At 40.5% G+C, this 16,879-nt stretch overlaps 1 protein-coding gene across 4 annotated transcripts in view; it reads right to left on the reverse strand.

The window, feature by feature from the left end:
* Positions 1 to 410: 410 nt before the first annotated feature.
* The window catches only part of LOC122715974 (glutamate receptor ionotropic, kainate 2-like), a 48,228-nt gene continuing 31,759 nt past the window's right edge, over positions 411 to 16,879 (reverse strand). For 2 of the 4 annotated variants that reach the window (XM_043938619.1, XM_043938618.1), the window contains 14 exons: positions 15,234 to 15,389; positions 14,105 to 14,316; positions 11,783 to 12,082; positions 8,132 to 8,239; positions 5,856 to 6,029; positions 5,444 to 5,662; positions 5,053 to 5,268; positions 4,890 to 4,974; positions 4,665 to 4,803; positions 4,315 to 4,452; positions 1,913 to 2,111; positions 1,606 to 1,834; positions 1,259 to 1,524; positions 411 to 869 (listed from right to left, as the gene is read on the reverse strand). In XM_043938619.1, coding sequence (XP_043794554.1) covers positions 633 to 869; positions 1,259 to 1,524; positions 1,606 to 1,834; positions 1,913 to 2,111; positions 4,315 to 4,452; positions 4,665 to 4,803; positions 4,890 to 4,974; positions 5,053 to 5,268; positions 5,444 to 5,662; positions 5,856 to 6,029; positions 8,132 to 8,239; positions 11,783 to 12,082; positions 14,105 to 14,316; positions 15,234 to 15,357 — 2,646 coding nt within the window. In that variant the 5' untranslated portion in view covers positions 15,358 to 15,389 and the 3' untranslated portion in view covers positions 411 to 632. Of the gene's footprint in view, positions 870 to 1,258; positions 1,525 to 1,605; positions 1,835 to 1,912; positions 2,112 to 4,314; positions 4,453 to 4,664; positions 4,804 to 4,889; positions 4,975 to 5,052; positions 5,269 to 5,443; positions 5,663 to 5,855; positions 6,030 to 8,131; positions 8,240 to 11,782; positions 12,105 to 14,104; positions 14,317 to 15,233; positions 15,390 to 16,879 lie in introns of those variants that run through there. The other 2 variants (XM_043938620.1, XM_043938621.1) reach the window with 2 other exon arrangements.

The raw sequence follows: 16,879 nt of genomic DNA on the forward strand, positions 1-16,879 counted from the left end.
CCATGACGTCGCCATTTTGCGACCATCATGGAAGACTTGACGACTTTATGCGCGGTGGCACGAGAAAGAAGATTTTCTTTTCTTCTTTTTTTTCCTTTTTTTTTTTTCGTTCGTCGCTCGCCTTTCAAATTATCCGACGAATTCTCTTTCCCTCCATCTTTTACTTATCATTAATATTATTGATCGTGATACGAGCGAAGAAGATTTCTAATCGGTTTAATTGTACGATTTTTATTTATTTCGTTCCACGATTAGACACGAAGAAAGTTTATTAAAAATTACTAAAAGTTCGAAAAGAGAAAAGGAAAAAGATAGATCTTGGTCTAAATAATATTTTCTTTTCCTATAATTGTCAACAGAAACAAATCTTATCTTATTTTTTTTTTTTTTTCTCGATTAACGCTTACACTTCAATTCAATAATAAGAAGAATAAATGAACGTCGCAATTAGAAAAAATGAAATTAAATCGGTAATTCGATATTCATAGAAAATAGAATTATACTGTGTTTCGTGCTTCGACGTTTGAAAAAAATCGGCTAATGATCTAAAAGCGTGAACTCGCCCAGTTCCCAATTTGTTAAACGTAAACGATGTTAATCGGTGTAGTAATAGTACAATGGTGGATGGAATTTTAATTGATCTTGCGATCGTTATTGCGGTTGTTGGTACTGTTATCTTTATCGAATTTGTCGAGGATGTCGAGGCGGAGGAACGAGCCGACGATTGAGCGGGCCGTGGACGCAGCCCGACCGATCCCATCCTCCATCGAACTCGTGCCGCTGCTTTTAGAGATTTTAACGGGTTTCGTCTCCGCCCAAATATTCACGGCGAATTTCAATTCTGCTACCAGCGCCTCCCATGGCGTAACCTGCAACAACACGCCGACGAAATATGATCACGGCTCTTCCCCCCCCCCCCTCCTTCTGTTATTCGTTAATTCCATGTTCCCCGCTCAAATTCGATGATATAAAACTGTTATTAGAATTTTAATTAAAAAATTTCTAACCTCTATACGGTTAAGAATGGGAAATAAAATAAAAGGAAAAAAGGAGGAAGAGATGGAAATAAAAATAAAAGGAACGATTATGATTTGTCTTCCCTTGGAAGGGAGAATTTAAAGGCGGTCTTTATAAGGAAGAATTATTCCTTCGCTTTTCTATGCACGCGACACGGAGGAATATTTATCACTCGGTTTCGGGGTAAAAGAGATCCAAGGGTGAGATAACGGTGCAGCGGGAAGAGAAAGAGGGGGCTCACCTTCTCCTTCACGGCGACCTTTCGTACATTCCACAGGAATTCAAAGACGGCGATGATGAACGAGCCGCAACATCCGATCAGGAGGACCAAGAACACACCACCGACGTTGGCCAATCCTAATTCGCTGGACGATGTCGGCTCCACTTCGATTTTCGAGCACAAACCACCGCCTCGCTCCTCCCACCACTTCTTCTTCAGATCTTGGAGAACCCCTTTCTCTTGCAGTATCAGTATCGCCCTGCTTATGGGCGTTCTGTACGGTGAATCTGGAAGAAAGAATCGCTTTTTTTCAAAATATTTCCAAAGAAATTGGAATATGAAATGGAAATTTCGTCGAGCTTACTTACTTCGCGGCAACGCGATACCGTATCCCTTGTTATCGATCAGACCTCCGACCTTGTCGAGGTCGCAGTTCCTCTCCATTCTGTACTCGATCGTGGTGGATTCCATGAGGAAAGCGTAATCGCGTTTCTTCAACACCCGATCGACACCCTCGTCGTTGCTCTTGGTGAACACGCTCGGTCTCGCTTCCTGCATGGCAGCCCACATGCGTTGATAGGTGGAATAATTGGAATCCTTGAAAACGATTATTTTCATCAATTAATTACGCAATTGATGTTTTCGAATTCGTTGAACTATCGCATCGAAAATCACCCTGAAGAAAGTGGACGTGGATCCACCAGCCACGGCTCCGTACTTGATTTTTGTCTGCTTAGCGAGATCTTCGACACCTTTGATCGGATTGTCCATCTTGTCAACTGTGAGGAAGGCGGCCAAGTTGGCGGTGTAAGAGGAGACCATTATCAGGGTGAAAAACCACCACATACCGGCCACCATTCGGATGGAGGGTGCTCTAAATTCGAACGAATAAAATAAAGGCTAATTTTTATTAGATCGTAGAGGATCGTGATTCGAACAGGATGGCACAAAGTAAATCGTGTCAAAGTTGGAAACGAAGCGAATCGAGTTTCATGTTGGAATTAATCAAAGTGAATCTATGCTAGTTTGGAGCATAGACGATTGAACCGAATGGAAGATCGATGCGAGATAAAACCTGGACCGAGAAGATCGATCGAAGTGGATCTATCGAACATGAATGAATTAGAATCGATCGATGGAAATTGGCTATTACGTATCGGAGAGAATTCAAGTAACTCGAAGATGATCGAGGAGGAATGTAAATTGGAGCAATTGATTCTTTACTATTCTTCATTTTTTTTTCATTGAATTATCTGCGTTGCCACAACGATTTCCGCGGAAGACCCGTTGATCCTTTGTCGTCCGCAATCACGGTCTACGTCGGGCAGATAAATCGGTCGGTACTCGAGAGACGACTGGATGAAGCGTCTCGTCGAGACGCGCGCGTAGGAGGGCGCGCAGAAGCGGGGACAGAGATAGGATGCGTCGCGTTTTCCTAATTAAGCGCGAGCTAAAGAGCCGCGTATGCAAATGACGCCTGTTTGCCGAGCATGCCGCGCGTGCGTGTATAATATATTTTGTGTCGCGCGAACGTGCACAGGACGCCGAGTAAACAGAAACAAAGGACATTGTTTCCTCCGCGAGCCGGGACCCTTTATCGACAAATGGATCGCGATTAAATTGCCACCGCGTGATATCGATAAGCGATACCACCTCCACGTCCTCCCGTGCCGTGAATTTTCTTTTTTCTTTTTAATTTTTCAACAACGATACGAAACGTCGCTTCGTTTCAATTTTTCGATATTATCAATCGAGATTATCCGCGATATTATTTAAAAAAAGAAAAAAATCAAATCTGATCCTCGTGCGCTTTCCTTCTCCAAAACAGGACAAGATAGAAAAGGATGTCATAACGTTCACGTATTCTCTTTTCGCCTTAAAAATACGTATATTTAAATTACGCACAAACAGATTTAGAAAAAATGAAAGAGACATGTTACTTCGATCACGCGAATCACTACGATCCATATCTAAATTAACACACAAGATAACAAATTCGAAGGTCCAAATGTCCACTCTTCCCTCATAGGAGCATAAACGAGGAGGTAGGAGGGAGCAGTTAGGAGGATTCCTGGTTGTTAGTCGTCACCATGGTTGTCGTTGTCGTTGTCGTTGTCGTCATCGTCGCCGCCTTTGGTCGGAACCATCGTCGTCAGTATGTAGCGAGCAAACATGCGCGGTGTTACGAGCGGAGAGTTAGCGCCGTGCCGGCGCTAATAAGTGGGAAGCCGCCTCAAATATGTCCGGCAAACAGCGGCTCGTTAAGCTTAATTGTCGTGAAAAAAAGAGGATAGCCGGGGGAGGGAGGAGACGGGGGGAACCGGGTACGGAGGGAGGGGGAAGGGGAGAAAAAAGAAAAAGTGCCGCGTCTGCTTTTGGCACCGTCTCTTGTAGACTTTCCTACAAACGATCCGCGATATTTTATATTTCCTTAAGCGGAATAATGAGATACGCCAAGATTTTTATCCCCCACCTTCAACGCGAATGAATTTCCCAAATGAACCGCGGGGGATATACGCGGGATCTCGGGGACGGGACGGGACGAGGCGGCGGCTGAGAAAGATTCCCGCCAGCGATTTTAAATTATATTTCGTGATTTAGCGATTGTGTAAAGTGGAGATTCTTATCGGTATCTTTCTTCGTTCGTTCGGATTCATAAAGTTTTCGCGATAGAGGGGGTCGAAGTAGCGGATTTAATAAAATATCGCTGTTGTAAATTTGGAATTTTTTCACGATCCTTTTCTTTTTTTTTTTTTTTTTTTTTTTTTTTCTATCTCGAGCAAACGATCGAAGATTTCCGTCGGGTAATTTCTCAATTTTGCTCGGAACAGTATCTACCAGAGACTAAAGTTAAAATTTCCGTTTTGAATTTATAATCCGGGCGATTAGGAAATGGAACGCTAGTTTCGTTAGAACTTTCACGAGTAATTCCGGAATAGTAATTGCGCGAGGTAAAACAGATATGGTTGCATCTCTTTGGGGGCACTGTTGCGGCTTCCGTTTCGCGATTATCGCGCGAGTGTAAGGTAGGTTGAGGTTGCATAGGCGCTTCGTTAAGTTTGCCGATCCGGACTTACTTGGGAAGTATATCGGATCCCTGTTGCATGAGGGAGCCGACGGTGAGCCACATGGAGTTTTTCAAGTCGAAATTATTTTCCAATTCCTCCGGATCCGGGTTGCACGGATGCGGATTGTCCCATTCGCCTGGCGCCATTCTGTAGATAAAAAAATTCCTTTAAAAATTCTCTTAAATACTATCAAGTTGTTCAACTTTCTTCCTTTTCTACGTTCTCGAGAATTTAATTTTATCACGCTTTGAGGAGGCTTAAGAAAAAGAAAAAAAAAAATATTCTTCCTCGAAGAGGAAAACTTTCATCGAGATATGTATATATATATATCTTCTCGCGTAGTTGTCTTAAAAGCTTACCTGGCCTGTAGAAACAGCATTATCGAAACTGCTAAGAAAGCGGTCGCCATGTAAATCCAGACGTCGGTTGACAACGGCGACAGAAACGAGAACAGATCCGGTTCCTTCTCCTCCGGTTTCCTGTATAAAATGCTGATACCTAGCGAACGTATCGGATAAAATAGCATTGTCGTCAGATTTATCGTGTAAATGGGACGCGCGATAAGGAATTAGAAACGGCCGTACCTAGGTTCATGAACGGCATTGTAAAATCGACCGCGCTCTCGCGCTCGTACGTAATTGTCAGATCGCAAATAGCCAGATCCGCATCCTGAAAAGGATCCCTGCATCCTTATTCCGTTTAATCGAATGTAAGATAAACTTTATATACACGGGAACAATTACGTACGTGATCCAATAAACGTCTAATCAGGCCATTCCATTGTTTCGTTTCCTTGTTCAACGTGCCGTAATTACCGTCCGGCACCAGCTCGAACTCATATTTAAAATTTAACAATTTGGCAATCTCCTCGATGAGATCGACGCAGAAGCCTTCGTAACGCTTTTGTTCGATTAATATTCCTCGAGTCGCGCTGTCTGTCACTTCCATTACGTACGGCGGACCCTGATCAATTACCATTAATTACTATTGATTAACAAGGGTACAATTATTAGCAATAAAAAAATATCATCCGAGAATTTCTTTCCAATTGCAAAAATTGTACTCGAATTCTCATCAAGATATCGATATATCTTAATCAATAATTTTTTAATTCGAACAGATTGTGCGTATTACTTACTAATTTAGTGCTAATCTTGAATTTCTTCTGTTCAATAGATTTATACAAATAACTCTCCCGTTCCTTTTCGTTGTCGGCCGCGTGAAGACCTTCTGGATCCCAATATGCTATTTCCACGCTCTCATCTTGTCTCACGTCTATGATCTTTAACTTGAAGAATTGACGTTGACCATTTTCGTCGATTGTAATCGGCCCTGTTATCTTCCCCTCTTTGGATAGCTATAGAAATTATTAACAATTTTTTCTTTCTTTATTTACAGAGAAATTTTAGGAGGATATATTTGGATGATTTCTTACGAGCGAAATAAAATTGTGCACAAAATTGTGATTAAATTACTCAAATTCAAGCTAATTTGAACTAGGCTTTAGAGTGTTCACGTTGCAAGAAAAATACGTTTCAAGAAAACTTTACCTCGCGTATCACGTTGGTAATGTTGGGACCTGCGTTGTATTTCTCTTCTCCTTCACAAGAGAGCGGTACTGGGTCAATAGTTTCACCCTCTGTGTTATCCTGATTCCTTGCGTTTAAAGTTTCCAGCGCGTTATACACCAGGAAGACGGAATCATATAAAATGGCCGATTCCACCTTTTTAAAGTAAAATCTAATTAATTACAACGAAATTACACGATTTCCATGACATCATGAATTACTAAAACTGTACAATTATCCAAGCAATTTCAAGAAAACTCAAATCAATCGATTTTCAATTAATTTAGAAATTTTTCAATTAATTTAAAGTCTTCGATATATTCGATATCATTAGCAAGATTGTTATAACCGATGTTCTTCCAGAAATAAGCACGTTTATCATTTAATTTATCTAAATCTGATTAAACTCTATTAAAATTAGAAAAAATTTAAACCGCTATAATTCTAAAGATAGTGATTTCCGATCAATGAATAAATAATTAAAAACGTTGAATCTTATCCTTTAAAATATTTTTTGAATTATCTCGATATATGATTTTAATCGAGAGATATCATTTTTTGATCTCTCACTCACGTCTCATTGGCCTATCCAAATTCCAGACGAGTAACAATCGCGGTTCTTAGAAAAATATAATATTTTCCAGGAAAAAACTCGATCTATAGAATTCATAATTCCTGCCTATATTAAATACTTATGGAAATTTCGAATCCTTTCAACACTTTGACAATCAATTGAAATATGAAAGAGAAGACTTCGATGGCATTTCCTCTATTTTCTGAACGAGTTTCGATGACAAAATTTTTATTTCTTTTCCTTCGAAAAGATTTACACGAAAAATGATGGTTTCATTTGTGACTTTACAACGGTTTATTGTTGAAGATACAAAGCACATACGTAATTTTCAAAGATACGTAATTTAGAATATGTTTCACGGATTGTACGATATATTTTCTACGTAATATTTGTACAATTCAACTACAATCCGCTCAATAACCAACCACTAATTAATCTCTCTAAGAGTTGAATACGAAAATTCCTGTAATCCCTGTTCCATACCTTGGAACAAACAATTTTACTTAATCCGACATTTTGTAATTCAGACCCTTCGTTTCGTTTGCACGAAGTAACAAGATGTTAGCAACGATCCGTTCTAATGAGAAATGAAACGTTAAGCCGTCCAATTTCCCAGAATTATAAAACAACACGATTAAACGTTTCATTGCACAGCGCATTTGCATACAGGAGAAAGCATATTGCTCGCGTTCGCGCACTCGGCCCACGATACAAAGCGGATCGGCGAGGGCTAATGAAACGAAAATTAAGGGAGGCCGTCAGCTGTTCGCAAGTATCATGTCGCGGCTAGATTTTCCGGAAAACGAAAGGCATCCTCGAACACGAGAGTGCAACTTCATTATATCGGCTAGTTAATGAAGAAATTATCTTATAATTGTAAGACCTTGTGCTCCTCCATTCAGACGATTCTGAGAATGCAAGGAACGTTTTGAAGAAGACACGAATATAGTTAGAGGAAATGTAGAAACGTCTAATTTGCAATAATTTTATTTTTATTATTCACAACGAAGATTGTTTTAACATTGTAATGTAGAACTATAACTAAGAACTTGCAATCCTCGAATGTTTTCGATCAAAAGAATTTTCTTCTGGTGACCTTTAATTCGAGAAAACCGAGGGATCCTCTTTAAGATAATATCGAAGATTCGTTTATCTTCTACTTTTTTAATATTCGATCACTCGATTGATCATATCGATGCTCTTTATATTAGCTCTTTACGTGGAATTTAATATTACGAAGGGAGCGAAGGAAAATTCAAAGGAAGGACGAATTTAATTTTTTAACGAAAACGAAAAATATTGAATTGAATTATTATATCCTATAATATCAATCTTCGAGGATGACCATGCTCTCTTATAAATGAATCATTCACGAGATTTCTATTAGCATCGATTCGTTCGAAAAGAAATATCATTCAAGAAAATTATGGAAACATTCTTGAGAATTCGATGTCATTTTACCAAGTACCAATTCGTGAAGATTCACTTCATAATCCACGCTCATTACCAAAAATATCAAAAATACCGACGCTTGAAATATTTGTCCGCCACTTGGCGAACCGAGCGCGAAGGAGATATCGGCGAATATTATCATTTCATTATCTACCTATCTTAATTATATATCCCTATACAGAAAATTGGATGGAAAATAAATTCATCGGAAGAATTATACGTTTATATTTACCCAATTAATTCCTTCCACCTCGTTTCCTTCCTCGTTTCGCAAATTCAGTCCAGTAATATTGATCGTTGATTCTTCCTGCACCTCCCACAGGGACAATTTTGCCGAATCCTAGAATAAATTCGTAAAAAAAAAAAAAAAAAAAAGAAAAAGAAAAAGAGAAAAAAAAATTCTTAATCGTATCAACAACATTACAATATAAAACAAAAACGAAGAAAAATAACAGAGTGGCGATCGCACAGGCTCACCCTGTATATATACGCGCGCGAGCTACATCTATACATATATAACACAAGTACGATTCTCATCTTTATCCAAGACATAATTTTAAAAAGTGTCGATTGCCAGCCGCACCCCATTTCTATTTGGCGGCGGAGCCAAGTTTTCGAGCCGCGCTGTCATCTATCTCGGATGCCCCCCTCTCTCTCCCTTCCTCTCTCTCTCTCTCTCTCTCTCTCCGAATTCATCGCTGACCACCGAAAAAACGATCGGTCATCGTCGATAACACGCATACACGTGTCTCGACCCGGATTCGAGAACGACGAGAACACCAATCGTGAAACTTGGAATGTTAAGCGGCGGACCCATCGTTCGAGGGGTCGTTCGCCTTCTTCTTCTGTCTCTTGGTGCAACAAGCGAGAAATAACTTGGAAACTCCGCGCTAACTATAAGAAGTGTGTCTGCAAACGAACGAATCTGCGGAAGTGACTCGATGGTTCGTTGACTCCCTCGTTTTTCCTTCTCGAATTTCTCTTATTTCGAAATATATACGAATCCTATTTTATAGGGAAACGTCTCGATTCAACGTGTCTGTTCCAATGATTTATGACGAGATGATAATATTCGAACGGGATTAAAAAAATGCACGATACACGAATATAACACGAAAATAAAATGGGAGGAGGAGGAGGAGGAAATCGCGGGAACTGTCACCAAAGTTATCGAATACTATTGTTGTTACGAACGAGCTATAATATAATATATGATGGCAAGAAAGTTGTTGCTGCGAGGCGTAACGAAGTTTGGACGCTAATTTTCAATCTACCCGCGCTGCACGAGCTATCCCCCCCAATTACAAAGTTGCAATCTGTCCGAACTTATCAAGTCAATCTTTTTAATCCATGGTAAAAAGTTTAAAGCGAATCTTCACTTTCTTCTACAGATTATAATCCTCCTCTTCAAGGACTAATTATCCAGCGTACGATACATAGCATTATATCGCGCTCGTTCAATTAAAATTTCTTCGATCGCGCGCCCAACCCTTTCCTCCGCAATTAAAACGAGCGTTTGCCGACTCGTTAAAGTCGAAAGTCCGCTCCGCTTCAGGATTATCGAATATAATCGTGGGATAGCGGGGACGTTGACGTTGACGTGGGTCCAGTTCCCCGGGTTCCGTTCTCTAACATCGTTCAACGAGCCGCGTCTTCCACGAATTTCTCGATAGCTCGGACAAATATAGATGCACCGTGAAATTCCACGCGAATCCATACGACACGCCACGCCTTCCCTTTCCATTCCCGCCTCGTTTCTCCGTACACGCAGGACAAATTTCGAATATTTGCGAAACGTTCGAATAACTCTCTGTCAAAGCGATCAAAGTGTTCCTTCTTTAAAACGTTAAAACGTTTTGGAAAGAGGGGGGAGGGCCTCGAAACGTATAGAAGATCGCGAGGAGAAGATTCGACTGCTTCGTTCATAGAAATGGACACTTGAAGCGTAACGAGTCAAGATATATCGAAAAACGTAACAATTTGTGGATAAGTAATTTCTGTAGAGAATATATATAATATAATAGAATTGAAACGATGGTCGAACGAACCCTCGATCTTCTTCGAGCGTAGCTCTAAAAAGGACACAACCTTCGTTCTCTTTTCCAGTCCAACTCCCCCGGTAAATCGCACGAGTTCCCTCTAACTTTGCATTGTCTTTGGGTACGCGCACGCTTCGACGCGACAAAAGGGGCGCTTCTACGCGTCACCCGGAGGACGTCGAGTTGTTCCGCTTTGAAACAAAGAAAGAAAAAAAAAGAAAAGAAAAGGCAAAAAAGGAAGAAAAGAGGGATTCAAGGGGAGAGAGAGAGAGAGAGAGAGAGAGAGAGGGGAAGAGACATACGTAGAGAGAGAAAGAGAGAGAAAAGGAAACGATACGCGCGAAAACCCTCGACTCGCCGCGAACGTCGTTATTTATGAAGGTATTGTTACGTGCCCGGTGGTAATGCGTCATAAAAAGCGGATTCCAGGGTGCGGTGGTGAACGAAGGAATGTTCAGACGGCACGCCATTACCGGCGTATCGTTGAAAACAATTACTCGGAGCAATTTATGGGTACGTTTAATAAAAAGGCTGGCAATTGTAACCGGCTAATGCAGTTACTACGCCCGGGGTGAACGTGACCGCGACACGTTCCATGGATTTATTAATGAAATTCCCTTGGAAAAGCCGCGGTCGGGGAAACCGCGAGCGTTATCTCCGCTAACTGCCCGGCCTCGACGAGAAAATCTTGCAGGGTGCGGTGACGACGTGCTCTCGAATGCTGCGATGATTTTTAAGCGAGACGATCGAAAGATTTATCCTGGCATTTTTTTCAAACATTTTTTATGGATGGATGGACGGACATTTCTGGTTACGATTTATCAGCGATTTTTCTATACTTGATTTCGATTCGTTCGTTTGTAACGTTCGTGATCTAAATGCGATCTTTGGGACGGTGGTGAATTAGTTTTTTTACATAATGTAAACACATTTGACAAATTTTACGCCATCCACCGGAATTTTCAATTTCCAGCTTTTGTCCCAGCTTTCCAGTGAAATTAGGACAGGAAATGTCAAACCGATGGACCGCGGAATACGAACCCACCACTTTCGTATGGATGCCCCCGCTTGTTCAAACTCTTAAATCTCCCTTCGTCGTTTAAACTTCGTTACGTTTATACTTGGACAAATGAATTTTCCAAAAAATAAACATTTCTGGTTACGATTTATCAGCGATTTTTCTATACTTGATTTCGATTCGTTCGTTTGTTTCGTGATCTAAATGCGATCTTTGGGACGGTGGTGAATTATTTTTTTTACATACTTCGCATAATGTAAACATATTTGAAAAATTTTACGCCACCCACCGGAATTTTCAATTTCCAGCTTTTGTCCCAGCTTTCCAGTGAAATTAGGAGAGGAAATGTCAAACCGATGGACCGCGGAATACGAACCCACCACTTTCGTATGGATGCCCCCGCTTGTTCAAACTCGTAAATCTCTCTTCATCGTGATATTTAAACTTCGTTACGTTTACGCTTGGACAAATGAATTTTCCAAAAAATATGCTCGTTACGAAAAAAAGAAAAAAATGAAATGAAATGAAATGAAATGAAATGAAACGCGAGGAAACGCGTTTAGACTTTACTTGGAGAGACGAAATACGAATGTGGGGGTAAAATATTGGCGCATGTTGCGAAGATAAACTCGTTCTAAACAAAGAGAGAGGAGAAAATAGATCGGGATTTCATCTCGAATTTTCCTCCAAGTTTGATCCAAACTTGAGTGATCCACTTTTCCTCCGTCGTTAAGATTAAATTATGGTAGATTGGTCGATCGTGAGATGAATCGAGTTTCCGAGTGGAGGAGATCGTACGCATATAAAGTAGAATGTGGCGTAATACCAGGTAAGTAATTAAGAAATTACAGTACTCCGCCAACAGCTTGACCTCCTTCGCCTGATAGAGCACATCGATGATGTTCCTCGGCTCGACGTCGATGATCACGTTGCAGATCGACATGGCACGAATCTCCTTCAGTATAGGACGAAAATCCGGCCCTTCCCCCAACCTTCTTATCGTCACCGCAGTGTCCTTCTTTCGTCTAAGAGACAGAGCCTTTTGAATCCGCGACAGGCCGTCGTTGTTTTGGTAGACGGCCGCGAAAGTGGTCCACTTCATGGATTCGACCACGTCGGCGATCGCCTGGGCAAAATTTTCATTCGTTCTGGTACGATGATTTATATTGATATTAGATAATCTGTTTTTAACTAGGCTTGTTAAAGTTAATTTAATGATACATGATATAAAAGGGAAAGGGTTATGCGATGCAAGATACAACGAAGCTATCACGAAAGTGGGCCGATATTCTTCAACGATCGTTTTTTTTACAAAATTCACGTTCACAAATTGAGGCAGAAAGAGAGAAATCGGTTTATGCAAACGTGAATTTCCTTTTAAACCTGGGGGAAAATCGTGGGGGAATTCGTTATACACTCGGATCGTTATCGGTCGAGAAAACGAACGTCGAACGCCGTACGCGATAAATTAAGGGAAGACCGCGGTGACGAGTTAGGTGCGAAAATTCGACGAATGGAAATTTCTTTCTGCGAAACCGGCGTAAAAATGGCGTGAAATAGGCGTTGCGTTGCCACCGAAATAAAAGAGAGGGGAGAAAAATCGAACGAAATGGAAAAAAATCTTCAAAGGACGGATGGGAAAATATTGAAATATTTTTACGTTTTTCCAGCGCGAAAGAATTTTTTTTTTTTTTTTTTTTTTGATAAAATCATGATATCTCGCGGATCGACAGTTCGAAGAGCGAGGGGGAAGAAATTGGCGTGCGTGAAATTACGATATTTGCGACGATGAAGATTAAATACGATGATGAGATAAATTGACGGATACTCGATATATTTGAAAATCTGGTTAATTTAAAACTCGTGTTCGGCCACTCGTGTTCCTTCCCCAAAGCGGCAATTGATTTGAAGAAGCGCGTGATAAATTTGACGCGCATTAATCGCATTAATCGTATAAATAATTGGCCGGGCTTTATAACGAAGGCCATTTTAATATTCTTAGCCTCGTAAGCTTGTAACGAGCATCGATATATAATTCTTGTATATGTAATCTTCTTATTGATCGCCTATGTACGATAACGTTCAATCGTTTAATCGTTTCTCTTTCCGTTTCCACGTATTTCGCGCGTTTTTTACATAACGGCTTCCTTTATATTCCCATTTCCCCGTTTCTTCGCTCTTCGACGCGATCGTATTTACGCATGGCATACGGGGGGAGGCGAGCGAGCGCCACGCGCTGCGCCAATTTAACCGCAGGATTTAAACTAACCTAACACAGCGGGAGGAACGCTTTAATTGCGCTATAAAGATCGAAACGGCGAGTAATCCTTTACGCCCGCCACGCTCGTTCGTCGACAATTTTAATTAAACCTTAATCGGTGGGGGGGGGGGGGGGAGTACCCCGCCTCGATTCGTCTCAACTTGGTTTTCGTTTGTTTTCCCGCGTCCGTGTGAAAAGAGCGGGGAGAATAAAAACTCATCCGGCCGTCGTCGTTAGCCGTCGAAGTTCGGTCTTTGATCGCGCTCATTAGCCTCGACTAGCCGGTTTAATGCGCCAGCTACTTCAAACCCGTTCGATTTGCCTCGTTAAACGAGTAATTTAAAATTGCATCGAAACGCGCCACCTTTGCTCCCCCCCCCCTTCTCTTCGCTCCTCGCCATTTTTCCTTTAAACGATTTCCTTCCCCGACCATCGACCCGTAAAGGTGTCGCGCATTTGTGCGTCGTTGTACGTATACACGTAAAAAAAAAAAAAAAAAAAAAAAAAAAAAAAAAAGGAAAAAAGGAAACGTTGAAGATACTCGATTAATTCGAATCAATTTCACTCCACGACCGGTTTTCAATCCGAGGAGGAAATAAATATTTGCGCGCAATTGGATAATTTACGGCGGTAGGTTGCGTGGCGCCACTTTTGTTGCGGTACTTTTGTTTCGAGAGAAATACAGAAGATCGTATATTCCTTTCCTCTGATTCGATGGATACGATGGATAATTTAATATTGTGAGAATTTCGTTCGATTGCGTTATCGAAGAACATTGTCGAATCTATCTGATTCTTTACAGTGTTAGAAATTTGTAATAAATCATGTTATGATATTACGATGAAACGGGACTCACTTGATTCTCACGTTTTGTAAAAATCGACTCACCTGACTGACCATCTTGCTGTCGGGAAAGAAGTTGATAGTCATCGGTTTTGGATTTTTCGGCTCCTGATTCGCCTGAAGCTCTTCATTTTGTCTCCAGAAATAGTCGATGTGAGGCACATCGAACTTGGCCGCGATGCTAGCTACGATCCCATAAGTGTAGGGGCTCGAAGGTCCAAAGATCGCCGCCACACCCTCCTCCAAAAGTTTGCAAGCTGCAAAAGCGTGTTAACCTCCTCCGTAAAATAATACAAATCAGGAAATGCACGAAGCTCTTCGAGATCGAGTGGAGAATGCAAGCTATTGTTCGAGGAAATCTCGAAAATTAGAAGGTTTTGATCGATTTTCTGCTCTTACTATTGCTCAAAATCCTCCTTACTACTCCATCGTAGAATCGTGTCATGGAATTGCCGTGATGTTTCGAACGAAGATTAATCGATATTCCATTTTCGATGCAGAAAGAATGGTACTCGAGAGGAGGATAATCTTATTATTCGTTTCAATTGGAAGGGGATGGAGGGATGGAGGGAAAAAGAGGAACCGTTTAAATATCGAGTTGCATTGGGGAACAAAGAAGTCCAATTACGCTTTATTATCGCTCCAGCCCTTCGATTTGTTTCTCCCGCGGCAGGATTTAACGCGAAATTTATTGTCGATCGAAGAAGTTCGATGGGAAGAAAACTAGAGACAACGTTGCTCGATGGACTCCATTCGATCGTTTCCTCGCCATTTTCTTTACTTATCAAACGTTAAATTTCCTCGAAATTGATTGTGCGCGTTCAGTCGCTAATTGGTTCATTAGCAATTTTAATCTTCTGGTCGAATGATTTCGCCTCTCGTGCAATTCGAATATTAATTGAAAATTTCCACATTTTCTTCGTTACGATAGGAATATCGAAAAATATAAATAACGTTTTAGATAGCGAAAGAGAATGTATCGTAGTAACTTCGTATCTATCTATAGAAATACAAAATTTTTATTTGAAAACTGTTTTAAAAATTGTCAGCTGAACTTACTTATGTAAATTTATCTATATAAAAAAATCTACTATAACGAAAAATATATGAATAGAAATATGTCAATGTTAGTTTTAAAATTTGTGTGCAAAAATGTATATTGCTTAATACGAACCAGCGGCGGCGGTTTTGAAGCTGTCAGTGTTAACCTCTACTTGCTTTATACTAGTTTCCACCTTGAACGAGGGTGCGATGTGTTCCGATTTCGTCTCGATCACCGCCTTTTTAAACGCATTCATGTACTCTTCGTCCCCCGCATGAAAGATCGCACCTGGGAACAAACGAGAAAGTGAACAAACGATAGAAAGTTTTACACTTTTATTTCGTAGAGAAGTCGAAAAATAATCTGCACTAGATTTATGTTTACGGGAAAGGATTCCATTCGGTGATATTATAGCATTAACGGTGGTCATTACGAAATGGACAAGCATAAGATTTTAGAGAAATGAGGTAATTTCATAATAAAATTCGACGTCTAATGTTCCAGAAAACGTGAGCGTTGTTAGTCCGTATCGTAGTGTGTATAAAATGAGAGTCTTGTTACGTCTCGGAGAGACCTTGTTACGAGGGTTGTTTATAAAGAAAAGGAAGAGAGGCAAAGAAAGAAGCCGGCTGGACATGGAAATGGTTTCGTTTCAATTGCAAAACGTTTTTATGAATTAAATTTTGTTCACTTCGGGGGAAATTTTTAGAATTAGAATTTAACCAATATAATAATAGAACTTTGTAATTTCACAGCTCTCGATTTCTATTCGTTTTGTAGCGGGAAAGTATCAGGTATTTGACGATTTCGAGGTTTTCACTCGATGAACGTCGAAAACAATTCAATCAAACAATTCAAAGGCAGAGCGATCGATAAAAATCGAAGAACAATCGAGTTGATCGTTTCGTAAATAGCATACTCCACGGATAACAAGATATCTGTTCGATCATTAAAAATGTTTCTCTTAATTATCCATTCTGAAATACTTTATCAAATCATGAATTGCAAAGAAAAAGAAAAAAATTGAACAACACATTCTACCTTTGCACGCGAAAAATCTCCAAAATTTCCGTGTTTCAGTGGAAAAATAGGGAAGTAACAGGAAACCACGAAACCGATTTAACGCGAATTAATGGAGCCCCTCTAGCTGCCTGACAGGATAATTTCAAACTTCTGTTTCTTTTATTGTCTTCCTTCCCCTCGCACGTCGTGTGAATTTCTGGTTGAAGAGAGAGATTCCACCGGCGAGAAATTGTCCAATCTCGTCGAACCTTCCGCCTTCGATCGCGATCTCGGCCAATCTTTCCCCTGTATGCTCGAGCGACTTGGAAAGTCATCGTCGTCGTTCGGTGAAACGACGTTGAAACGAGTTGCGAGAAAAACCGATCGCCTCTCGTCTTTTCCTCGAATGAGAATTCGTCGCATTCCCACGAACCGAACGATTCCCGTCCACGTTTCACGTCCACCAAATTTAATTAGAAACGTTGACTTTCGCTCGCGCCAGAAGCGAATCGTTGCCCGACCTTTGCCTCGTTTGCAATTTGCGATTGAAATGTAAATGAAGTATGCTTGATTTTATTTGTTTTATTTTATTCTTTTCTTTCGTTTCAAATGAGAAAGAGAGAGAGAGAGAGATTTCGGCTAGATACCGAAGGATTTTAATTATTTTTTTGTGCCAATTTTTCGATTCGATCGATCGATATTCATCGTATAATTATATCGATGTAAATTTAAATCTTGATTTCAATCAATTTCAGTAATTCTAAACTTGATGGATA

The sequence above is a fragment of the Apis laboriosa genome, unplaced genomic scaffold (assembly GCF_014066325.1).
Source record: "Apis laboriosa isolate Shangri-la unplaced genomic scaffold, ASM1406632v1 scaffold40_cov151, whole genome shotgun sequence".
Classification (NCBI taxonomy): Eukaryota; Metazoa; Arthropoda; class Insecta; order Hymenoptera; family Apidae; genus Apis; species Apis laboriosa.